The sequence below is a fragment of the Stegostoma tigrinum genome, chromosome 7 (genome assembly GCF_030684315.1).
Source record: "Stegostoma tigrinum isolate sSteTig4 chromosome 7, sSteTig4.hap1, whole genome shotgun sequence".
NCBI lineage: Eukaryota > Metazoa > Chordata > Chondrichthyes > Orectolobiformes > Stegostomatidae > Stegostoma > Stegostoma tigrinum.
Window position 1 is genome coordinate 18,309,488 of NC_081360.1, and position 26,575 is coordinate 18,336,062.

Sequence of the window (26,575 nt, forward strand, 5' to 3'; positions counted from 1 at the left end):
TGTGGGTTCAAATGCCATTCAAAGAGAGTCGAGTGCAAAATGCAGAAAGGCTGACTTTCCAATGCAGGGCTGAGGGAGTAACTCAGTTAATGAGGAGCTGACATTGTAATCAGATGGCTAAAACGAGCAACAGTCTGCCCTCCAGGAAGGGCGGGCAAGATCCTCCAAAAGCAGCAGCAAATTTGCAGGCAGTGAGGTCCCATAAACAGCAAGGCCATGATGGTTATGCGTTCTGTGGAAGGATCACTCAACTCGAAACGTTAACTCTGATTTCTCTGCACAGATGCTGCCAGACCTGCTGAGTTTTTCCAGCAAGTTCCGTTTTTGTTTCTGATTTACAGCATCCGCAGTTCTTTCAGTTTTTACGACCATGTACAATTGTCTCGATGTTTTCTAATGGATAATGATTGATTGGGAGCCTGTGTGTTTGGCGGGGGGAGTAGGGGTGAACCGAAGGAGTCCCTGAATGCATTCTCCATGACATGCAGTGAAAAATAAGGTAATATCAAAAATGACAGTAATAAAACTAGTTCCTTGGGAGCAAAGAGCCTCAATGTTAATCATGAATGAACAGTGCATTAACCAAGGCGTCAGGTGTATTGGCCAGTGTGATGTTACCAATTCTCATCCTCCTTTCATTTATCGTAAATGTTGGCTTTCCCCTCAAGATGGTTTTCTTGCCAATCGCCCTGATGAGTGGAAGATGAAAAGCGAACGCCTTGTCTTATTCAGGAAAACAAAAACAAATCCACGTTATCACAACAACAGCATGTTCTCAGTGAGAGCTATTGCCCAGGCACTGGCACCTTGCAAGTCACGTGCTCTCATGGACCACCCCGGGCCCGCCCCCCCGCCGCCCTTCGGCGGTGTGCGGCTGCGCTGCGGAATGACGTCAATGCTCGCGCAGCTTCCGTTGTTGTTGAGGCAGAGACGGAGTGAGAGAGGAGAAGAGGTCGGAGTGTGTTAGAGAGTGAGTAATGTACAGTTAGGAACGGGGTGGCGGTGCTTTCAGTGTGTGGATATGGCCGGGGAGGCGGTTTAATGTGTGGCTGTGGCCCAGCGAGGTGGGGGTTTAATGTGTAGATGTGGCCCAGGGAACGACTGGGGTGGGGGGTGCGGTTAATGGACAAGTACGGGCTGGGGGTTGGTGTGTGGGGGGTGGGGGTGGGGGGTGGAGTTGGTGTGTGGGGGGTGGGGGTGGGGGGTGGGGGTGAGGGGTGAGGGGTGGGGGTGAGGGGTGAGGGGTGGGGGTGAGGGGTGAGGGGTGGGGGTGAGGGGTGAGGGGTGGGGGTGAGGGGTGGGGGTGAGGGGTGGGGGGTTGGGGTGGGGGTGGGGTGGGGGTGAGGGGTGGGGTGGGGGTGAGGGGTTGGGGTGAGGGGTGGGGGTGAGGGGTTGGGGTGGGGGTGAGGGGTTGGGGTGAGGGGTGGGGGTTGGGGTGTGGGGTGAGGGATTGGGGTGAGGGGTTGGGGTGGGGGTTGGGGTGGGGGTTGGGGTGAGGGGTTGGGGTGGGGGGTGAGGGGTTGGGGTGAGGGGTGAGGGGTTGGGGTGGGGGGTGAGGGGTTGGGGTGAGGGGTGAGGGGTTGGGGTGAGGGGTGGGGGGTGAGGGGTGGGGGTTGGGGTGAGGGGTTGGGGTGAGGGGTGAGGGGTTGGGGTGGGGGGTGAGGGGTTGGGGTGAGGGGTGAGGGGTTGGGGTGAGGGGTGAGGGGTTGGGGTGAGGGGTTGGGGTGGGGGGTGAGGGGTTGGGGTGAGGGGTGGGGGGTGAGGGGTGGGGGGTGAGGGGTGGGGGTTGGGGTGAGGGGTTGGGGTGGGGGGTGAGGGGTTGGGGTGGGGGGTGAGGGGTTGGGGTGAGGGGTGAGGGGTTGGGGTGGGGGGTGAGGGGTTGGGGTGGGGGGTTGGGGTGGGGGGTGAGGGGTTGGGGTGAGGGGTGGGGGGTGAGGGGTGGGGGGTGAGGGGTTGGGGTGAGGGGTGGGGGGTGAGGGGTTGGGGTGAGGGGTGGGGGGTGAGGGGTGGGGGTGAGGGGTGGGGGTGAGGGGGGTGATGGAGAAAGAGCGTAGCGAGAAGGTATGGGGGAGGGGTGGGGGTGAGGGGTGGGGGTGAGGGGGGTGATGGAGAAAGAGCGTAGCGAGAAGGTATGGGGGAGGAGTAGGGGTGAGGGGTGGGGGTGAGGGGGGTGATGGAGAAAGAGCGTAGCGAGAAGGTATGGGGGAGGAGTAGGGGTGGCGGCGTGTGTGGGTGTTGGTAGGGGGGGTAGGCGGAGGAGGGGTCGGGGTGGCGGCGTGTGTGGGTGTTGGTGGGTGGGTAGGCGGAGGAGGGGTCGGGGTGGCGGCGTGTGTGGGTGTTGGTGGGGGGGGTAGGCGGAGGAGGGGTCGGGGTGGCGGCGTGTGTGGGTGTTGGTGGGGGGGGTAGGCGGAGGAGGGGTCGGGGTGGCGGCGTGTGTGGGTGTTGGTGGGGGGGGTAGGCGGAGGAGGGGTCGGGGTGGCGGCGTGTGTGGGTGTTGGTGGGGGGGGTAGGCGGAGGAGGGGTCAGGGTGGCGGCGTGTGTGGGTGTTGGTGGGGGGGGTAGGCGGAGGAGGGGTCGGGGTGGCGGCGTGTGTGGGTGTTGGTGGGGGGGGTAGGCGGAGGAGGGGTCGGGGTGGCGGCGTGTGTGGGTGTTGGTGGGGGGGTAGGCGGAGGAGGGGTCGGGGTGGCGGCGTGTGTGGGTGTTGGTGGGGGGGTAGGCGGAGGAGGGGTCGGGGTGGCGGCGTGTGTGGGTGTTGGTTGGGGGGGGTAGGCGGAGGAGGGGTCGGGGGTGGCGGCGTGTGTGGGTGTTGGTAGGGGGGGGTAGGCGGAGGAGGGGTCGGGGGTGGCGGCGTGTGTGGGTGTTGGTAGGGGGGGGTAGGCGGAGGAGGGGTCGGGGTGGCGGCGTGTGTGGGTGTTGGTAGGGGGGGGTAGGCGGAGGAGGGGTCGGGGTGGCGGCGTGTGTGGGTGTTGGTGGGGGGGGTAGGCGGAGGAGGGGTCGGGGGTGGCGGCGTGTGTGGGTGTTGGTAGGGGGGGTAGGCGGAGGAGGGGTCGGGGTGGCGGCGTGTGTGGGTGTTGGTAGGGGGGGTAGGCGGAGGAGGGGTCGGGGTGGCGGCGTGTGTGGGTGTTGGTTGGGGGGGTAGGCGGAGGAGGGGTCGGGGTGGCGGCGTGTGTGGGTGTTGGTGGGGGGGGTAGGCGGAGGAGGGGTCGGGGTGGTGGCGTGTGTGGGTGTTGGTGGGGGGGGGGGTAGGCGGAGGAGGGGTGATATTCTCGCTTTGAGTCAGAAAACCTGAGTTCCACCCAGTAACTTGGTGTAGTACTGTGGATGGAATAGTGCACTGTCAGTGGTGCTGTTTTTCAGATAAAATGTTACACCAAGGCTTTGTCTTGCTCTCTTGGATCCATGCAAATGATGCTGTGTTGCTATTATGATGCAGAAATTGGGAGTTATCTTCAGTTTCCTGGCCAAATTTTATTGCTCACCCAACATCTGAAACAGACTACCTGGTCGTTATCTCACTATTATGTAATAGGAACCTGCTGTACCCACACTGGGATATCCTGTGTTGTCCAGCATCAGACTTTGTCTATTTTTGTTTTGTCTGAATCATCAAAGTGAGTGCATTTACATGGAAAGTACTATCTTTTTGAAAGAATGCCTTTCAGTATTTTTGCCAAGGTCTTTTATTGTTGCAAATTAGCAATGTATATAGTCTCTGTGAGCCAGTTAAAATAAATTGGCGTCAGTTAAATGCAGGAAAATAATTTGTTCTTTTTTGAAATATGCAACCCCTGTCCATTTAGAATGCAGTGAAAAGGATCTAAGCATTTAGGAGGTAGCAGAAATCAAATATAAGAGCGGATTTATGAAAATCATAATTTCACCCTCTGATTACTTCAAGTCCTTTAAGCAATTAATTACTGTTTTTGGTCAAATATGATAGACATAGCCAGTTAAACAACACAATTTGTATTTGTAAAAGTTCCCCGAGACACTGTGCAGGAGCACTCTCAGACAGAAATTGGACCCAGCCATGTTAGAGATACCAGGGCACAGACCAAAACCTGATCTTATGATTTTAAGAAGGATCTTAAATTTAAGGCAGAAAGATGTGTTGAAAACCAAAGTGAATTCTCAAACTTAGGACCTGGAAGCTAAAGACAAGGCTACCTGTTGTGGAATAAAGGCAATCGGGGATAAAGAGGCCTGAATTTACTTTGTCACCTTAACAATTATTTAACATTATTATCAGAAGTCAATCCAAATTGGGTGTGGTTTGTGCTTTTTGCATGGAATTGCTTGTGCTGCTAACTGGACAACTTGGTAGCCACTTTATTAATTGGTTTTTAGGCATTTTATGTATAGAATTCTTGACCATCTTGATTTTTGCTTTTGGAATACTAGGCCTTGAATTTGCTGTGATAACAAGATGAGACTCAGGATTTGGCTGCCAGGAATTATTGGAATTCTTGGATTGAACCTTGGAGTGTTATGCCAGGTCACACCTACTGCAAGTTCTGGTAAGAGATGTCTGCTTAAAAGGTCTAGTTTAATTGGCTGACCCCCACATGTGCACGCGTGAATGTGCGCACACCGCTCCTGTTTCTTAAACATGGATTCGACTGTGTGTGCTACAAAAAAATCTGCTACCTTCTTTTATCTCCAAATTCCAGCCCATAAGTCATTGGTAAGTTAGAGCTTTTAATCACTAAATAGGGGGTTGATGTTTAAGTGCAGAGGACATCCACCAAGATGTTGCTGTGTTGGAGCATTTTAGCTATGAAGAGAGGCAGGGTAGGCTCAAGTTGTTTCCCTTAGATCAGAGAAGGCTGAGACGAGCCGTGATTGAGGTGTACAACATTGAGGGGCAGACTGGGTAGCTAGGACGCAATGGTTCCTTCTATTTATAAAGTGAAGAGCAGGAGGTTTGGAAGAGATTTGGGGTAAGTTTTTCTTCACGTGGAGAATGGTGGGGTCTGGAATGTGTTGCCTAGGAGGGCAGTAGAGCCAGGAATCCTCGCAACAATACACAAGATGAGCAAGGCTTTGAGCCAAGTACTGAAAAACTGGAATAGTGTGTATAGGTTTGTGCAGATTTTATGGGCTGAAGAGCCTCTTGCATGCTATGTGACTCTGACAAGTGTCCTAGAGAGTTTGAAATTCACACTGTCGTATTGGTCCACTGTCAGAGTTTGGCAGATTAAATACCATTCCTCATACCTGCACCTCCAAAAGTTGTGTAAAAGGAGCCAAAAGTATCTGTGCAGACATGAGGTGCTGAACAGCTGCCTTCAATGATGTATTATTTTATGATTAAGTCAAGTAGATTTGCATTAGTGCAAGAAATACAAAATGTTGGTTCTTTTAAGTCAGGGTTTAATCTAAACATAAGGTATATGAGAAATCATTGTTATTTTAGACCAAAGGTGGAGCGTTGACTCTTGTATAATATTGACTCATACTTGAGTACGTATGATATTAAATACGAGACCATGGATTCATTTGCTGTTGTTTGAGCAGAATACCTCCTTCGTTAAGGGAGCAACATTTTTTTAAATCTAGTTGAATTGTTACATCCGGAGTTGTAATGTTAGTGTTATGGGTCTGTTACTTTTCCTTTGTGCCTTTGCGCTGGATTGTTGGTTCAATCAAGTTCCACTCTGTACAGACTCATCTTAAAATTTTGCCCATTAGATGTCAAGAGTTGATTTAGCATGGTGCATAATTTTTGCAAATCCAAATGAAGTTGAGAAATTGACATAGATTCATGGGGATATGAATAGCTGCTTTTGATGAATGAAGGTTTCATATTGTGCATGCATTTAGAAACGGAGTATTGTAAATTTACATTAAACTCATGAGTGAACCTAGAATATCTGTACAGATCACATTGAATTCCATTTCTTACTGGATTGACATATTGGTTTAGCATAACTTTTGTAATTTAAGTATGGGAAGCAAGTGTTGTATTTAGAAATTGTCGTACTGCCTGTTTGTTAAACGTTACTGGGTGTGCTGTATACAAATGTGACCTTTCTAAGTGTACATTATGTTTACTAGTTTATAACTTCTCACACTGATGGTTCCAGAGTTTTCTATTGGTAGAAACTTATGATGCCGAGAGACAACTAGACCCAATTTGAAGTGTTCGACAAATACATGGTATTCAGTCTTGAATGCACAACATCTGAGTTTTGAAGGTGGTGTTGTAGGAAATTTTTTTATAGGCATGTGGCACTTTCAAAGGTAAACATTGAGTTTTGTAATTTTAATGACAACATTTTGCTTCAGACTAACTATACTTTTTGTGTTGCTTAGTTGGTTTTAAGTAATTAGAAATAGTATTAGCCTTTACTATCACATGCAGACAAATGAGTGCAGTGAAAAATTTGTAATGTCACCTTTTGGCGCCATCTTAACGTGGACTTTTTATAAGATGACCGTAAAGTGCTTATGTTCCAGTCCCCCTCCAACATGAATCCGCACCAGCCAGCCCCAATACAAGAGGCTGCTCAGCCTCTGTCGAGGACGTTGCTCCACTGCCACTCAGGGCCATGACCCGTGCACTCTGGGTCCAGCCCGATTGCTCCACCGGGGCTCTGGGACCTGGCCCGCAAATTGGCCCACTCGTTCTGCCACGGGACCTGGCTTGTGCTTGCTCTGCTGCCGCAGGACCCTGCTGTGACCCGTCTCCCTTGCCTCCACTCTCCCAAAGAATCCCACTGTTTTCAAATCTCCTACTGGAGCTACAGTTGCAAATGTATCAGAAGCCAGGAAAACACATTCATACTGTCTTCAAATTTTATAAATCCCACCTGTGTGTGACATGGACATTTTTTTCTAGCCGTCAAGTGCAGCATTGAGAGCATTCCACTACAGCTCGCAATCCCAGTTAACAGGGCGCAAGCATGTTAGTTGCAACTAATATTAGAGTATTCAGTGTTGTAGATTTTTGTCAAAGACCTTAATTCTTGTGCAAACGTGGATGAGTAGAGAGGATCGCAGTTAAGTCTAAGCCCATTCCACCCTGATTATATATCAACCTTATTTCTATGTATGTTTCTTCTCTCACCCCATTCCTCAGTCTCTGTCTTTTGCATGTTACCTCACCTCTTGTTTCCCTGACACTCGCATGCCCTGTTGATGTGCCTCGCTAACACTCGCGTGCCCCTTTGGTCTGCCTTCCCATGCTCTTGCTTGCTCTGTTGATTTGATGTCACCCCAATCATTCAGTTGACATGCAAGTGTAGAAGATGGGAGTAGACCATTCTCCTACTCAAGCCAGCTCTACCATTAATTATGATCATGGGTGATCCTTGAGCTCAATCTCCTAACCTTATCCTTCCTGCTTGTTCCGTTTAACGGGTCTCCTCTTACAGTTTTAATGGGCTCCTAGTCTGTCTGTCTCGCACCCGTTGATGTGACATCCCCACTGTCTGCCTTGCTTGCTTTGTTGATGTGCATCCCTTGCTTGTTCTGTCAGCAACCCTCCCTTACCTTCCCTTGCCCTTTAAACATGCTGTCGCTTACTCTAGCTTGCCCAGTTGTTTTCCTGATTCTTGTTTGCCCTATTGATGTGCCCACCTCGTTCAAGTTGCATTTTGTCTATTTAGACTTCCCAAAGTGTTCGACAAGGTTCTGCTTGTTGGACTAGTTAGTAAGGTTTGATCACATGAGTTAGATCCAATTAGCTTGAAGATTCTGGTGGACGGAGTGGTGTGGAGGGTGGGTTTTTGAACTGGAGGCCTGTGACCAGCGGTGTACCACAAGGATCAGTGGTGTGTCCACTGCTTTTCATCTTCTGTATAAATGATTTAGTTGTGAATATAGCAGGCATGGTTTTAAGTTTTCATTTGACACCAAAGTTGGTGCAATAGACAGAAGAAGGTTATCTCAGAGTACAGTGGGATCTTAATCAGATGGGCCAATGGTTGAGGAATGGCAACTGGAGTTTAATTTAGATAACTGAGGTGTTGCATTTTTTTGGTAAAGTAAACCAGTGGGACCACGGCTTATGGTAGGTCACTAAGGAGTGTCGCTGAACGGAGTGCAAGTGCATTGTCCCTTGAAAATGGAGTAGCAGGTAGACAGGGTAGTGAAGGTGAGATAACAAAGTGTGGAGCTGGATGAACACAGCAGGCCAAGCAGCATCTTAAGAGCATAAAAGCTGATGTTTCGGGCCTAGACCCTTCTGATCTCAGGGTAGTGAAGGTGTTTGGCACACTTGCTTTCATCGAGGTTTATAAAATCATGAGGGGCATGGACAGGATGAGTAGCCACGGTCATTTTCCTTTGGTGGGGGAGTCCAAAACTAGAGGGCATAAGATTAAGGTGAGGGGTGACTCCTTCTCTCAGATGGTGCATGTATGAAACAAGCTACCAGAGGAAATGGTGAAAGCACGTAACATTACAGCATTTAAAAAGCATGTCAATGGGTAATATGAACAGGAATGGTTTCAAGGGATATGAGCCAAATGCTGGCAAATAGGACTAGATTAGTTTGGGTATCTGGTCAGCATGGATGAATTGGACTGAATGGTCTGTTTCCATGCTATATGACTGTGTTCTCCTCTATGACCACGACTGTCAGAAGGAATGTTTAAAGAAATTTGATAATTATCTGTGTGCAACCATCACTGGGTTGCTGATGCAAATTGCATTGATTCCTTTTTTGGGTTTTTCTGGTCCGATGACATTCTTAAGTTTCCCAGTAATTGTGCAATCAGTCCTTGGTGATTGTGAGTTGTTAAAGATTAGAACCAGTGTAAAGTCCAAACTTTGAGACTTAAGGAGCTATGCAGTGAAATGAAGCTCTTTTGAAACAGTGACTGTTATAATGTTGGAAACATAACAGCTAGTTTGCACGCAGCAATGATCCATTCTGTTTACAGGATAATGGTTGGACTATTTGATCCTCTGATGTTTGTTCTGGGATATATAGTAATCCTCATACTAGATATGACTTCTAAATAGCACCGAGTGGCAGGCTAGACGTTGGTTTACTGTATCACCAGAAATATCTCCCCCAACACTACATTATTTCCTCAGAGTCATGCTGGAACAACAGGCTGAGTTTTGCACTTACATCTATGAAGTGAGGCTTAAATCCATGAGTGGGAGTGCTACCTACAGAATCACAACTGATATTGGCTTGATTGATTGCAAACCTCTTATGTTTCAGTGGTATCTGCACTGCACAACAAAAAGTAAAATGCTGTCTCTTTTAAAACGTTCAACCATTCAGAATGCATTTGTGAGCAAATCTTCAGTATTTCGTCAGGAGTGTTTTACAACAGAAATCTATTCTGCTACAGTATTGACATATCTTACATGATGAGACCTGTTAGCCAAGTGCCCATCAACTTGGGGGGAGAAAAAAGTGAAGCATTTCAGTAAACAAGCCGGTGGCTGAATGCACAGGTGCATAAACTGAACATTTTCTTCATGGGCAAAAGGAGACGAAAAAAACAAAAGACAACTGGTGATGATTTTTTTGTCCCAGTTACCGTCTGATATCAAGTCTCCGTTTGCTGATTTCAAAGCATACTTTCCCAAACTAATTTAAACTCAATTAATTAAGTGATTCAAATTAAACAAAGTGTGTGGTGTTGAGTATGGAACTACCAGATTGTTCTAAAAGCCTTTTTAGTTCACTATCCATTGGTTTAGGCTTGCTATCAGCTTATCAAGGTTTGGGCAATAAATGGTAGCCTTGTTGGCAATGCCCAAATCCCATGAATGAGTACACGTATCAGGTAAGAAAGCAGAATATGACACAAAGATTAGTTTAAAGGAATTGACATGTCCCTGGGTTGGAGGAGAAATGGCTTAATCATTGGCTTAATCCTTTGCAAATGAGGCCATTCCTCCATTCTGAACTTTTTGTCAAAAAGTGACATTAATTATGTATCTCTCTTTCAGGTTCAGGTTGTAGCGATCCCAGCAACATCAACTGTGAGCAATGTCTGAAAAATGTTTCGGTGAGTACCATAATTAATTGTTACATTCCCATGGCCCATTTTAACTAATGTTTGTGATATTCGAAGGATTATCGACCGGTGAGCCTGACGTCAGTGGAAGGGAAGCTACTAGAGAAGATACTGAGGGATAGGATCTATTCCCATTTGGAAGAAAATGGGCTTATCAGTGATAGGCAACATGGCTTTGTGCAGAGAAGATCATGTCTTACCAACTTAATAGAATTCTTTGAGGACGTGACAAGGTTTTTTGATGAGGGAAAGGCTGTAGATGACACGTACATGGACTTCAGTGAGGCGTTTGATAAGGTTCCCCACGGCAGGCTGATGGAGAAAGTGAAGTCACATGGGGTCCAGGGTGTGCTAGCTAGATGGATGAAAAACTGACTAGGCAACAGGAGACTGAGTGTACAAGTAGAAGGGATTTTCTCAAATTGGAGACCTGTGACCAGTGGTGTTCCACAGGGATCTGTGCTGGGACCACTGTTGTTTGTGCTATATGTGAATGATCTGGAGGAAGGTGTAGGTGGTCTGATCAGCAAGTTTGCTGATGACACTAAGATTGGAGGAGCAGACAGTGAAGGGGACTGTCAGAGATTATAGCAGAATATAGATAGACTGGAGAGTTGGGCAGATAAATGGCAGATGGAGTTCAATCTGGGCAAATGCGAGGTGATGCATTTTGGAAGATCAAACCCAAGAGCGAACTACACAGTAAATGGAAAAGTCCTAGGGAAAATTGATGAACAGAGATCTGGGTGTTCAGGTCCATTGTTCCCTGAAGGTGACAACGCAGGTCAGTAGGGTGGTCAAGAAGGCATATGGCATACTTTCCTTCATTGGGTGGGGTATTGAGTACAGGAGTTGGCAGGTCATGTTGCAGTTGAACAGGACTTTGGTTCGGCCACTTTTGGAGTACTGTGTACAGTTCTGGTTGCCACATTACCAAAAGGATGTGGATGCTTTGGAGAGGGTGCAGAGGAGGTTCACCAGGATGTTGCCTGGTATGGAGGGTGCCAGCTATGAAGAGAGGTTGAGTAGATTAGAATTATTTTCATTAGAAAGATGGAGATTGAGGGGGGAACCTGATTGAGGTCTACAAAATCATGAGGGTTATATACAGGGTGGATAGCAAAAAGCTTTTTCCCAGAGTGGGGGATTCAATTACTAGGGGACATGAGTTCAAAATGAGGGGAGGAAAGTTTAAGGGAGATATGCGTGGAAAGTTCTTTACACAGAGGGTGGTGGGTGCCTGGAACACGTTGCCAGCGGAGGTGGTAGACGCAGACATGGTTGCGTCTTTTAAGGTATATTTGGACAAGTACGTGGATGAGCAGGGAGCAAATGGGCACAGACTATTAGAAAATAGATGTCAGGTTAGACAGAGTATCTTGATCGGCGCAGGCTTGGAGGGCTGAAGAGCCTGTTCCTTTTGCTGTAATTTTATTTTGTTCATTGCCTCATCAGGCTGAGGTGGGAGAAAGTAGAAACTCAGTACTGGCCTAGAGCAGTTATAAGGGTGCAATATGAACAGAATTCCCATTGATCCGCAAGTTTTTCTACTACAAGGTATGGATGGGGTACTTTGCCTCCTGTGTCTGTGTGGATCGGTCTAAGACTGATTATGCTGCCTTGGTCTCTCACCCAAAACCTTGTATCTTTGTCTATTTGAAATATTTATCCAAACTTTCAACGAGAGAGTCACTTGTCAGTGACTTGCTCAGTTGCAGTGGTAAATCTTAGTGGTCTTTCAACAGGCCCCTCTCTCAAGGAATTTCTCAACTCCTCATTCTCCTTGTAATTTGAAATGAGTAATTTAGCTCAAGTCTGCCCCTGTATTTAAAAATGGGAGTGCAGCAGAAATGGTAAGCAGTCAAACTACAAAGTTCAGAATTTTTAACAGAATCAATATTGATACTTGAATTGAGAAATCTAATATTTCAAAACTGCCCTCGCATGTGTTGATCTGGGACTTTATCAGCATTATATGCACACAAAACACACTGCTGCTTCCCACATTACATAGAATTTAGAAGACAGAAACTGGCCAATTGGTTGAACCAGTCCATACTAGTATTTACCTTCTACCAAACCACCTCCCATTCTATTAACTTAATCTAAAATCAATAAACCCTTCTATTCCTTACTCCTGTGTTTAGCTGCCTTTTAAAGGTATTTGCGTTATTCACTTCAGCCATTCCCGAGGGTGGTAACAAACTCTGCATCGTTTCCACGCTGTAGGCTAGGAAGTTTCTCTTGAATTCTTTATTAATGAATGATTATCTTAGGTTTCTGATCTCTAGATTTGAGCTTCTTTAGAATTCTAAAGACATTCTCTATATCTGCTGAACATCTGGTTAATTTTATAGACTCTTTTCAGGTCAACTCTTGGTTTCTCTCTTCCTAAGAGCCCCAGCTTGTTCAACTTCTCCAAAGTTGTGATTTTTAACTTCTGATATCATCAAATTTCTTTTTACCTCCTTTTTGTTAAACTGAGCACAAAGCAGTTTACAGTGCAACAACAGCTAACATTTGATGCAGCGTTTCAAGTGCAGTGCAGAAAGATATTTTTGTTTTCACGAACTGAAAAATAACCGTCATAGCTTTTAAGTTAAGCAAACCTGAACTCTAGCCAAAATTATATATCATCATTCTCTGATTTGCTATGTAGGCTGCTTCCAAACAAGGGAAAATGAAGCTTCAGTAAATTTGGTTGAGCACAAAGTCTGTTTTTTTTCCAGAGTGCTGAACAACAATACATGATCAGCTAGATTTTAAATCAGGACATTTGTATACCACAACACTTGATTTGACTTGAACAGGCTTTCCAGTTTTGATGCAGAGAGGTACTGAGTCATGATGGATTACAGAATTGTGCAAATATGTATTCACTTAGTTCACTTGACACCAATGCTGTGTGCACATAGGTTTTAATTTGCTTGTTTTCATCTTAGTGTCTGTGGTGCAATGACAACAAAAAATGTGTTGACTACCCAGTGAGGACAATCCTGCCACCAAAGAAATTATGTCCACTGTCTGATGCACGATGGGGTGTCTGTTGGGGTAAGTGGCCAACAATTTTTTAATCTTGTTTGTTTCTTGTCAATCTTCTGAAATGCTGCTTCATTAATACTTCGAGTCATGGTCATACAGCATGGAAGCACCCTTCAGCCCAACTTGCCCATGCCAAATAAGTTATCCAAACTAAACTAGGCTCACTTGCTTGCATTTGGCCCATATCTCAAAACTTTTCCGTTTCATGTACCCATCCAAATGTCTTTTAAACGTAACTGTACCTGCAAATACCACTTGCGCTAGCAGTTCATTCCACACAAGAACCACCCTCTGTGTGGAACAGTTGCCCTTCAGGCCCCTTTTAAATCTTCGCCTTCTCACCTTGTCTATGTCCTCTTGTACCAGTGCCACCCTAGGAAAAAGACCTTGGCTCTTCACCCCATCCATGCTCCTTGTGATTTTCTAAGCATCGACAAGGTCACCCCTCACCCTCCAGTGCTCCAGGGAAAGCAGTCCCAGGCTGTCCGCCTCTAGTTTTATAATGCATACTCTCCTGTCCTGATAAATATTTCCTTGTAAATATTTACTGCACTGTTTCCAATTTAATAATCTTCCTAGAACAGGTCAATCAGAACTATACACAATACTCCAAACGTGCCCTCACCAAAGTTCTGTATAACTACAACTTGACGTTCCAACCCCTATACCCAAAGTTCTGAGCGATGAAGGCCTCCTTTACCACACTATCTACGTACAACACAACTTTGAAAGAACTATGTACCTGAACCCCTAGGTCATTTTGTTTGCAGCACTCCCCAGGCCCTGCCATTAACTGTGCAAGTCCTGTCCTTGTTCATCTTACCAAAATGCAATACCTCGCATTTATCTAAATTAACCTCATCTGCTACTCCTCAGTTTATTGGCCCAATTGATCAAGATCCCTTTGTAACCTTAGATAACCTTCATCACTGTCTACTATACCACCAATTTTGATGTCTTTGCAAACTTACTAACCTTGCTTCCTGAATTCTCATCTGGATTGTTTATGTAAATGACAAAACAACAGATCCAGCACCGTTATCACTTTCTCATTACAAAATATTCTGCCCTTCCTTCCCTTGGTCTTAACATTCAGCAGATTCTTCAGACTTGGTTAAACCAATCTCTATCCTAACTTGCCTTTTCCCACTCTTCTTTGATACTACCCCCTTGTCCTTTGCAAGTTTTTTTTTTGGCAGAGTTCTCCTATTCCTTCACTGCCACTACCTGTCGTCAGCTATTTGAAATCAAAAGTCTTGATTATAAAAAGGGCCAACTTAGTGCTTTTGCCATCCACATCCCTCTGACCTAGTTCCTTCTGAATCTGCCAACAGGAAACATATTATTTTATTCTTCCCCTCTCCCCAATTGCATTTCAAATCTGAAAACTACCACATCTTTGCCTCGTTGCTACTTTAGCTGTAGATTGATTCAACCACAGCCTCACTTTGTCATTTGTTTTCTTCTGCCAAAAAAATTGTCTTCCAGCCTACACTTGCCATTACCAAATATCTCAAGCCACTTGCCCCTGCTCCACCTAACCACCCTTTCCATAAACCAGTGCAAGAATCCTCTTGTGCACCAAGCTTGAGACTATTTGTTCAGTTGTCTCCGTTGCTTCTGTCCGGTGACCTGATTTCACATCATTGTCCAGTTCCTCTCACCTCTTTGTAAGTTCACTTTCTAACTTCACTTTCTTTCACTAGTGGTGTAATCTTTTCACTGGTGATCATGTAAATTAGTTTCCTCTTCAACTTATTTTCCTGTCCAAAATTTTTATCTTTTCCTCAGCTCCTTTTCTGAAACTTTTCAGGTAATTTTCTGCCCATAATGGTATTTAAATTGCTTTAACCAAAATTTCAAATGAATTTCTCTTGTATGGGGTGGTAGGGTGGAGCAAAGTCATAACTATCCCATAAGTGAGCTTTGACAGGACCTAATGGATTGATTACAAGATCTCATATTATTTAGGGGTGGCACCGTGCCTCAGTGGTTAGCACTGCTGCCTCACTGTGCCAGGGACCTGGGTTCGATTCCACCCTCGGGCAGCAGCCTGAGTGGAGTTTGCACATTCTCCCTGCATCTGCGTGGGTTTCCTCCGGGTGCTCCGGCTTCCTTCCACAGTCCAAAGGTGTGCAGGCTAGGTGGATTGGCCATGCTAAGTTGTCCATAGTGTTCAGGGATGTGTGGGTTAAAGGGGATGGGTCTGGGTGGGATGCGCTAAGGGTCAATGTGGACTTGTTGGGCCTAAGGGCCTGCTTCCACACTGTTAGGGATTCTATGAAAACAAAATCTGTTCTGCTATTGCTGTAGAATAGATATACTGCCTATGTTCTGTTGCCGTATTATACATGGCTTAATAGTGTGACTAAGAACTCCATTTCACAAAACAGCAGATCTGCAGTTTGCAGATCTCCCCTTGCTTTTGGCACTGAGTTTCTTAAAAGTCAGTTTTTTTCTTTTTAATTTTGTACTGTCATGCATTTTTACCTGAAGTTACAGGGGAGTGAACTGTGGCATTGCAATTGGGCAAAGAGCTTGTTCTTTCAGAGGAAAGGAGAATTTTTTGGTGTTAAATGTTTGTTATGGCTGATTGAAAAGTGGTGGAAAACAGTGTCATTTCCTGCTTTCCTCCATTCTAATCACTCCTGTGCTACTGTTTAGTTTATCATTTATGCAACTTCAGCAGTGGCTGTGGATTCTCTTGGAATTTCTCTACTGATCTGCAGTTATTTCTTGGACTTCAGTAATGTAATGTGATTTTAGCATTTTTATCCAGAATTGGATTGAATTCCTAGTTTGGCTTTCTTTTTCTGAAGATTTGGAAGCCTTAAAAAATGGTAATGAGGGAGGGAGATGCACACTCGTATCTAGTCTTGGTTCAAAGAGAAATCAGCGGTTGAACCCAGGAAAAGGGAGACAAAACTTGAACATTCATTGCAAATGTGCACAGAAGAAGTGTTCGTAAAATTCTAATTCCAGCACCCTTCTCAGGACTAGTTTATTGTGAATCACCAACCAGAAGTGCAAATGGATATGAGCATCAAGCCCACTAACAATGTAATCTCAGTACTTTCATCAGCCATGTATCATTTTTCAATAATTTTCATAAGAGCAGCAAACAGTTTCTGTATTTTCAGGGCAGTTGACAGAAATCTGCATGAACAGTGTGGGCTTGACATTCTGTAGTCTTTCCTATGTGGCATAACAGTGTGTGTGCGCATGGATAGTTTTGTAACAATTAATCACTAACCATAAGCTATGATTGTTCATTGCAATTATGCTACTGCAGTCTTAGTAAAGGCCTCCTTACCCACAGATAGCAAACTACTTGTGAAGTCTTGTATTTACTTATGACTTTTAAGTCTTTGGGGCACTTACAACCAATCACCTTATTTTATTGAAATGATAATAAGGGAAAGTGGCAGCTGATTTGTGCACAATAACTTTGCACAAACCACAGTTCAACTGGATAATCTTTTCTTGGTTTGTTTGAGAAATAAGTATTGGGTGGAGCACTGGGGCAAGCTCCCCTGCTATTGTTTAAACTAGTGCTGTGGAATCTTTCCAGTCTCCCCATGGAGGGCTTTGGTTTGATAATCTCAGTCAAAACACGACACCTCCCTTAACGCCACAAATTGAGTTAAAGATTGGGCAAATGTGTCTAGAATGTTTTTGTAGGCTGCTGAGAGGCAGTGGTACTGGGTTTATTTTATTCAGTCACTGGATATGGCCATCACTTGCTCAGGCAGCATTGCCCATTCCTAGTTGTCCTTTGGAAGGTGGTAGTGAGCTGTAATCCATTTGGTGTAGGTGCACGAAAGTTTATTAGGGAAGGAGTTCCATGATTTTGGTATGATGACAGTGAAGGAATGGCTGTATGTTTCCAAATCTGGCTAGCAAGAGGCTGGGATGGGATCTTGCAAATGGTACTGTTCCCATGTATTTGCTGCCCTGTTCTTCTAAATGGTAATGGTCATGGATTGGGAAGGTGCAGTCTCAGGAGCCTTGGTCAATTTCTGCAATGGATCTCAGATATTACTCACTGCAGCTACTTAGCATCTTTGCTGGAGGGACTGAATGTTTGTGGATGTGTTGCCTATGAAGTAGGGTACTTTGTTCTGGGTGATATCAAGCTTCTTGAGTGTTGGAGCTGCGCTGTTCCAGAAAAATGGGGAGTACACCATCACACTCTTGAATTGTACATTGTAGATGGTGGACAGGCTATGGAGCATCAGAAGGTGAGTTACTTGCTAACAGATTCCTAGCCTCTGCTGTTATAACCACAGCAAAAACATGTCATCCAGTTCATTTTTTTTGTCAATAGTAACCCACAGGATATTGATAGTGGAGAGTTTAGTGATGGTAATGCCATTGAATGTCCAGGGGCGATGGTTAGATTCTCTTGTCGGTGACGGTACTTATGGCATTTTTGTGGTGCCAATATTACTTGCCACTTCAGTGCAAGCCTAGATATGGTTCAGGTATCTGAGTGAGGAGTTAAATGGTGCTGAACATTGTGCAATCATGAGTAAACATCCACACTTCTGATCTAATAATGGAGGGAAGGTCATTGATGAAGCAGTCGTAGATGGTTGTTGCTTGGTTGATGAGTATTGTAGTGTGTAAGAAGAAATAATCAAAGGTTAAACTTTGGGTTTTTAGTAGTGTTAAATTAACAATCAAGTGAGCACAACAAGCCTGAATATAATGTTTATTCTGAGCCTGAGAGCTGGATAATCGTACCGTTTCTCACTTGTCTCTTGGTGTACATGTGAGACTGGATAACCAAGGTGTAATTCTTATGACACCAAATCCTCACCTTCAGGGTGAAGACAGTTTGTCTCCCCCCAGCTAGCTAATCGAGAGATTAGTGATGCGAAAGAAATAAAAAGTATGCTGAGATCAGACAGGATTCAGATTTAGGAGCAAGTGGTAGACTGGGTGTGTTGGGTTTTTGGAATGCAGGCATAATTAACATTCAAGGAATGAACATGATGTCACTAGGTGGCAAAAGTCAGATGAAGTATTGCATACATGTTCTTCCTTAATTGTTAAAGCTGACCCAATGCGCATACAACCCATCATGAGAACTGGCTCTGTCACCCGGAGCAATTTATTTCCAAAGGCACTCCTACATTTCTCCAGTTCAAACCTCAATAAATTGCATCGTGCATTGATTTTTAAAAGTTTACATTGCTAAAATCATTATCCATTTGGTGAAGTAGTGCAGGCTTTTTTGTAATTTTTTTTTCTAATTGCAGCAATATAAGCACAGGATGTAATTCCCCATTGCTCTAAAGTAATCACACTAAGCACACATACTATGCAGAGGATCCTATTGATCTCAAGTTTAGCTGTCGTGAAGATAACTTTAAATGAAACACAAGCAAAAGTTTGGGAGTTGATTTCAAATAAAATTAATTGTTCGCGAAGAAAGAAGCAGTTGGAAGATCAAGAAAAGAGGGGCAAAAACAAGAAGCTTTCCATGGGGTAAATTGAATTCTATTAGAAGTTTAAGATTATCCCTACAAGACTTTATCTAATATTCTTGCTCAACTGGTCACCCCCAACCAGCAAATGAATGTAGCAAGTAGCGTAACAGTTTTGATTACTGATGTCTACTTTAAGCTTGGTAACTAATAAATGTTGCATTGTTTGATTCGTGCTTGTGAAAAATGCAGGTTGTTTCCTGTTGCATTAGGTTTACTGGCAGTGCATGCTTAAAATGAGTAACGTAAATTGTTTCAACTTTGTGATTGTCTTTTATGTTCTATGAAGATTCTATATTCACATAGTTCTTGGCAATTCACATGAATAGACAGTGCCAATTTTCACTGTTAGTCCAGGCTTGCTTATTTTTCACAGCTCCTGATATAATTGTTTGGCATAATGCGTTTTTAATTTTCAGATACAAATAAGATTTTGTCTTTCCGTATACACAGCTGGGGTTGCTGCTAGTCTAATTGAGCCACGTAATAAAGACAAGCCAGGGAACTGCAGGCCAGTGAGCCTGACATTGGTGGCAGGCAAGTTATTGGAGGGAATACGGAAGAACAGGATCAACCAACACTGGGATAATCAAAACTTGATTAGGGATAGTCAGCATGAGGATTTGTGTGCAGAAATCATGTGACAAGTCTTTGAATTTTTCACACAGGTAACCCAGAGGATAGATGAGGGTAGGGCAGTGGATGTTGTCTGTATGGACTTTAGTAAGGCCTCTGACAAAGTCCTGCATGCCAGGCTAGGTCACATGGGATCCAGGGAGAGCTAACTAATTGGATTCAAAATTGGCTCAATGGTAGGAAGCAGAAGGTGATGGTTGAAGGTTGTTTCTTGGACTGGAGGCCTGTGACTGCCACAGGGATCGGTACTGGGAACTTTGTTATTTGTTATTTACATAATTGATCTGGATGTGGATGTACAAGACATGATCAGTAAGTTTACAGATGATACAAAGTTAGGAGGTATCACTGATAACAAGGAAGGTATCAAAAATTACAGAAGAATCTTGATCAGATGGGGAAGTAGTCTGAGGATTGGAAAATGCAAGTCAGTACAATACAGATAAGTGTGAGTGCACTTTGGAAAGTCAAACCAAGGTAAGACTTATACAGTAAATGGTAAGGTTCTGAAGTGTTGTGGAACAGAGGAACCTAGGAGTACAAGTACAGAGTTCATGAAAGAGACGTTACGGGTAAAGAGGTGGTGAAGAATGCTGGCCTTCATCAGTCAAGGCATTGAGTACAGGAGTTGAGACTGTGTGTTGCTGTTGTATTAGTTGTTGATGAGGCAGCACCTGGACTATTGTGTATAGTTTTCGTCATCCTGTTATAGGAAAGACAGTTAAACTGGAAAGTATGTAAAGAAGATTTACAAGGGTATTGCCAGGGTGAGTAGGCCCGAGTTATAGGGAGAGGTTGGCCAAGATAGGACTTGGTTCCTTGGAATGTAGGAGAATGAGGTGTGATCTTAAAGTGTATAAAATCATGAGGGACATTGATGGAATTATTGCATATAGTCTTTTTCCCAGGGATGGGGAATTGAAAACTAGAGAGCATAGGTTTCAGCTGAGGGTGGATGGATTTAAGAAGGACCTGAGGGACAATTTCCTCATGTAGAGAGTAGTGCATATACGCAATGGGCTGCTGAAAAAAGCAGTTAAGGCAGGTACAGTAGTAACATTAAAAAAGAAGTATAGGTACATGGATGGACAGTGTTACGAAGGATATGGACCAAATGCAAGCAGCTAGAACTAGCTGAGTGGGCACCATAGTCAGCATGGACCAGTTTGGGCTAAAGGGCCTGTTTCCATGCTGTATTACTCTGACTCTATAACTTGCAATCAACTAAACTCCAAAGCTGCTGTATCAGTGTAGAATCAAAGGAAACGAGGGTAGAAAAGGCAAGACCCAAAACGGCTTGGAGACGCGCCAACTTGACACAGTTGTCAGAGGCGCAGCTCCTCAAATCAGACATTTGAGAGCCCATCTTTATTGTTTTACTTCCTAGTTAATTGAACTAGATTTCCTAATTGAGACATTACGGCTTGTTTTTGTCTGCTCCCTTTATGCCAACTTTCCTTAACAGGTTTTTGAATTTATACTAAGGATCAATTTTGTGAGCTGCTGCACACCCCAGGCACCTGCAGTTGGGGGAAGTACTGCTCCTTACATCAGCAACATGTCTGATTTTTTTCCACATGTTAGCGGGTGACAGGGAGGGGAAAATCTACCTTATTGAATTTGAGCTGTTCTGTTCTGAATTTCCAGAATCATGTTTAAAGGCTGAATAAAATACCATTTTCAAATGGTTTGAATGTATTAAACAAAACCCCTTTGTCTTTTGCAGTGAACTTTGAAGCTTTGATCATTGCGATGTCAGTGGTTGGTGGTATCCTTATCTTGTCGCTGTGTATCTGCTGTTATTGCTGCTGCTGCAGGAGTCGGAAAAGCAAGAAGTGAGTGTTTGGTCTTCTATCTGACACCTAGAGTGAGCTAGCGATGAATCATGTGGGCTTCCATTTTAGCTGTTTGTTGCATCTATAAGTATGCCATTAGACACCTGAGTGTTCAGTTCACATTTCGTAGTGTTCCTCTTTGAAGGGAATAAAATTGGGAAAATGCTTTTGGTCAGTGTAGTCACACTATTTGATAAAATTAGATTAAAATTTTATCTCTCTGCTCAAGGCATGAAAAGTGCACACAGATCTGTTATTTTTCTGGAAAATAGAAGGCTTCAAGCTGACCTGTTTGATATTTTTAAAGTTATGAAGGGATTCAATAAGTTGAATGTTTAAGTATGTGCAGAGGTCCAAAGTAAGAGAGCTTAAATATGGTGAAATCACTAATAAATAAAGAATTCAAGAAAAGCTTCTTTATTTGGAAAGTACTGAGAATGTGGAACTTCCAACCAACTGGAATGGTTGAAAGAAAATCACAGATGCTTTTTTTTAAAGAAAATTGGCAACTAAAAGATTGAGGTAAAAGTAAAATATGCAGATTCACTTGGCAGTTAGGGGGGCAAATGCAATGTTCACACTTATTTCAAAAGGGCTAGAATACAAAGGCAGAAGATGTGTTACTTAGGCTGTACAAAGTTTGAAATGTGACTTGAACAGAATATTGTGAGCAGTTTTGGGCCCTATATCTAAAGGATGTGCTGGCTTTGGAGGAGGCCCAGAGGTGGTTTACAGGAATGAAGGGCTTATCATATGAGGAACGGTTGAGAATTCTGAGTCTGTGCTCAGTGGAGTTCAGGAGGCTGGTGGGGAGGCAGGGGGATGTCTGATTGAAACTCTCAGAATACTGAGACCTGAATAGAGCAGACATAGAGAAGATGTTTCTAATAGTAGGGAATACTGGCAGCTGAGGACACAACCTCGGTGAGAGGCTGATTCTTTAGTACTGAATTGAGGAGGAATTTCTTCAGCAAGAGACTGATGAATCTGTGGAACTCATTGCCACAAAAGCCAGTCGATTAGTAGGGGGATCAAGGGTTATAGGGAGAATGCAAAAGAACTGGGGTTCTCTCGGAATTTGAACCCCTGCTTACAGCATTGTCCTGAGCCCTTAGATTAATAGTTGCCACCATCTACCCTTGAGTATCCCTGATTGTAATTACTGTACCCTTGGGTCCTTGCTTTCACCCCTGGAAAACCCATCTGCACCTTTCTACCTACTTGAAACTTTTGGTCATATGTCCTAATTTTGTAGCTTAATGTCAAATTTTGGGAAGTGGTTTTGGATGTTTACTACTTTATGGGTGACAAAGTTGGTTAATTGGTTAGTCCAGTTGAAAGAATGAGAAATACTTTTACTTCATGGTGTTTTTTTTAAAATCCATTCATGGGTTAAGTGTCTCTGTAAAGACCAGTGCTTACTGCCCAAGCCTAATTAACCTTGAGAAGATGATAGCCAGTTGCTTTGAGCCACATTAGTCCTTTCTCATTGCAAGTTTCGTTATGATTTGCCGAGCTGTTTCAAAGGATATTTAAAATTCAGATACATTGTTGTGGGCCTGGAGACAAAAAGAACAGACAGGGTAAGGGGAGCAGGTTTATAATAATGAACCAGCTAGATTTTTCTATCACTATGATACTACTGTAGTCACTCTTACTAATACCAATTTTTTATTCCATAATTACACTCACCGCCAGATCATTAGTCCAGGTTTCGGGATCATTCTGGGATTTGAGGAAGTGCTAATTGTAGAGTTGCACCACCTCTAGGAATCGCTATTTTATTGGCTTTTGTTTGGTGGAGCTCATTATATATTCTGACCCAGTGCTGACCTCCTTCAAACACTGACCTAAATGTTCACACAATGCTGCAAGATTTGAGTCCGAACAATATACATGATCACTCTGGAGAATGTCTGCGAACTTTTGTGAATTGGAGCAAGGATCATTAAGGCATGTTAAAAGGAGTCATAAAAACAGTAGTATGAGGATGGGTAGAATACCATCATTTGCAACTGCTTTTATATCCTTGCTATGATATTTGGGTTGCTGGTGTTCTAGCCTTTGAAGTGCAATTTTCACGTGTTTATGATGTGTTAACCTCCCAGTATCAGCATCTTGTGGGTATGGTCAGTAAGTTACAAAGTATATTTGCATTGAACTAAGCAAGTTAAAAATGCATGTACTTTTAATGCATTTGGGAACTTTTGATGAAGTATGTCTCTCTTTAAAAACCTATCTCTTTTGGTTTGTTTAGAAACAACAGCATAGATCAGAAAATGGAAAGAGAAAAAGAGCAGAGGAGGATGCGGCAAGAAGAAAGGTAGGGATCAGAATAAAACAGGTAGTTGTTAGTTGCTTGAGTCAGATCATTGTTTTTGGCAAAATTTGCAGGGATATAAATCTGTCCCTGTCGTCCACATGATGCCATGTACTTCATTCACTGTGTCCTGCACATTATCTGCAATTCTGATTAATCATCTCCGTGGTTCTAGTGTGTTCACCACCTGACATAACTACCCAAAAGGCCCCTCTGCCTGTACTACAGATTCTCCTCTCCAGTTATGATCTTCTGGGTCTGCTGCCTTCATCCTCGGTGCTTTGGCAAAAGCTTACCCATTGCAAAATTTAATAGCTTCCTAAATATCTTGATCTCTGCTCTTGTTACCCAAAGTTGCTAAAGTAGCCACAGGTAATCTTGGATTGCAGAGGATTGACCATACAATAAGGAACAATATAACTGAGCCTTCTGCACACTGCTGTAAAATCTCATGTTATTACTGTGGTGTATTGTTTGACGTTCTTGGTCTAATCACTTGGCATTGTTTCAAACATCCTTTTTGTTTGTATTTCAGGAAAAGTGAAATGAAAGTCAGACATGATGAAATCCGGAAGAAATATGGTGAGGAGGCCTGTTTTGGAGTTGTTTTTAATTGCTTCCATCAACAAAATGTTCAACCAAGCTATGCTGTACTTGGTTTGAAACAGTCATTAACTCATGATATTTGGAAGCAGTTGGTGCAATATACAGTCATTTTGGATTTTACAGCACAAACTAACTATTCAGCTTCGATGCTCTGACCTTAATGCTCCATGTAAACCTTCTCCCTTCATGCTTCCATCCAACCCTGTCAGCATAAATGTCCATTTAATTCAATTCTCCCTCATGTACTTTATCTAGTTTCTGCATATCCAGTTCTAATGATATAATGGATTTCAGTCTTTTGTTCTAAATTTCATTTACACTTCAGAAGCCAAGTTCATTCCACCCTACTGCTCACCATGAAAGCTTCAAAAATTCAGATTGTGTTGAATAGAACTGTAGCACCTTTGTAATGATGCATTCTGGCCCTGTTTCCTGTAACATGGTGCAATTGAAAGGTTAACTTGAATATTTTGTACAAGTAGCAAATGCACCTCAGGTTGGAGGCAAGCTAGCTAAGAAAGGATATAAAAGTGGTTGCAAGTGATTGAAGTGGAAGAGAATATAGTTGGGAGTCTGTAGGCCACCTGGTGAGTGAAGTGGGAAGAACCATATCTAAGGCTTGCAGTTCATTCAGCTGAAAGACTTGCTAGCGTGGTAGTCGTAATAGAACAGTGTCTGTCCATGTAGGATTCATTCTTCATCTGAGAGTTTGACTGGTGGTGCTGGTCAGGAAATCATGGGCTTTTCATGTTAAGGACATCTTAATTCATGGGTAGAACATACTGCCTGCTAAAATTTCCTTTGAGTGCCTTAGCCCATGGTATGCACCCATTGTGAGTCCATTCACAAGTGAAATTCGTCTTTATTGACTAATAGAATATGCAAGTAAGTTTGGTTAATCTTAACTTTGATTTTTTGCATTTATTTCAGGTCTGTTCAAGGAACCAAATTCTTACTCCAAATTTGAAAACAACTAATGCGAGTAATGAAAACGACTCAGCGCCAATCCAAGAAAGTCCAAATGAATAATATTCAAATAGCTCAGTCTTTCATTGTATATTGGTACTTAACTAACCTCTCCCTCAAAGTCCTAGGAGCAATGAAATCAAACCAGGTTTGTTTTTCTTCTCTGGGGAAGAGGGGCTTTTTTTAGACTTGTCAAGTTTTGGATCAAATGGTGTTTAATCTTGTTGGCAGAATAATTTCTAATCCTGTATCTCAAAGATTCTAGTATTAACACTGGGGAGATTGACACCAGCAGTTCAAGCAAATGTTGCAGATGGACCAAGCCACTGTTTCTAGATGCCCTAATTCAGTTTTTTAACCAAAATAAACTCAATGGAAAAAGACTCATTTAAATCATTTAATTGGATGTTTCAAGTCGGATGTATGTCCAATTCCAGAACCAAGTTGTGCCATTCACTGTCTTGCCCCTTTCCAGTCCATGTGCAATGCAAGATGGAATAGACATTTTTATCTTTGCCTTCGATCCAGCTGATCAATAGCTTCTGCAGACCAGCAGTGCCGATGGATCTGAGAAAGTTCTCTTCATACAGCCACTTAAACCAAAGAGTGCAAGAAGTTAAAAATGCTGCATTTCCTAATGGCTATATGGATGAGAAAAAGGGGTATGGATGAGAACTCCAACCAGTGCCTTTGTCTTTAATAGAATGTTGTTTGAGCTATTGAAGAGGCCGTGTTTGTTTTCTATTTTGTTGCACTCTGTAGAATGACCAACATATTGGTGTCACATTGCTTTATTGTCTGTGGGAAAGCTACAAAAGTAAATTTTTTAACTGCTGAATTCTAATAAAAAATTTTAAAATGGGACCTGCATTTTAAATTTTAAACTGTATGTGTCATGATATGCTGGGAGATGCATGATCTCAGGAAGGGTTTGTATCAACACTTGCCCTAATCATGGTTAGCAAAAGCACAATTTATTCACCAGAGACAAAGCAAATATTGTTTCCATTTGTGTGATAGGCCAGAGGAGAGCTGGCCATTACCCCATTCTTGTTATCACTATAGTCGGACTTCGTAGTGCCACAAGAAAGTGTCTCCTACAAAACAGCTGATTTCAATGCTTAAAAGTTTCTGTATGAGTCATGGTAATTAGGAATAGCTGAGAGGTATCCCATACCTATCTTATCAGGGAGGATATTGGGGTTCATTAGACCCTTGCTGAAATGGACCCTATGAAACACTCCTGAAGAAAAATTAACCAAGCCATCACTGATCCAACCTTTTGTAGGAAATGTTTGAACTAAAGTGAAAGGACAGGGTTCATTGAGTGAGAAGGTGATCAACCATCTCTGATTCAGAGATCTTGGATAGATCAAGTGGAATTGCAAGGCTCTTCACAGTGCACTCTTAATCTTGACTCTAAATTTGTAACTGGTCTGCAATAAAAATGTTCAAATCAACAATCTACTGCAGTACGAGTAATAAAACTATTTTATTTGCATGTTAGAAAAGTAAAATAATGAGCAATGATTAGAAGTGAAAACCAATCAAAAATAAAGTACATGAAAAGTAACAATACTGGTTATTATGTGAGAAATATAAGTAAACAATACCATCCTAAGCATCTTTAAAGGTTCATACTTGGTCAATGTAATCTGAACTTTTGGGTGGGGACAAGTGAAATTTTTGAGG

General features: G+C 43.4%; 1 protein-coding gene across 1 annotated transcript; it reads left to right on the forward strand.

Annotated features, from left to right (window-relative positions):
- The first annotated feature begins 867 nt into the window (after nt 1–867).
- Nucleotides 868–26,346, forward strand: LOC125454370 (pituitary tumor-transforming gene 1 protein-interacting protein-like). Its single transcript, XM_048535057.2, has 8 exons — nt 868–970; nt 4,402–4,517; nt 9,919–9,977; nt 12,929–13,037; nt 20,883–20,991; nt 23,249–23,314; nt 23,847–23,893; nt 24,848–26,346. The coding sequence occupies exons 2-8, from the start codon at nt 4,427–4,429 to the stop codon at nt 24,892–24,894; spliced, it is 528 nt and encodes a 175-aa protein (XP_048391014.1). The 5' UTR covers nt 868–970; nt 4,402–4,426; the 3' UTR covers nt 24,895–26,346.
- Nucleotides 26,347–26,575: the final 229 nt, after the last annotated feature.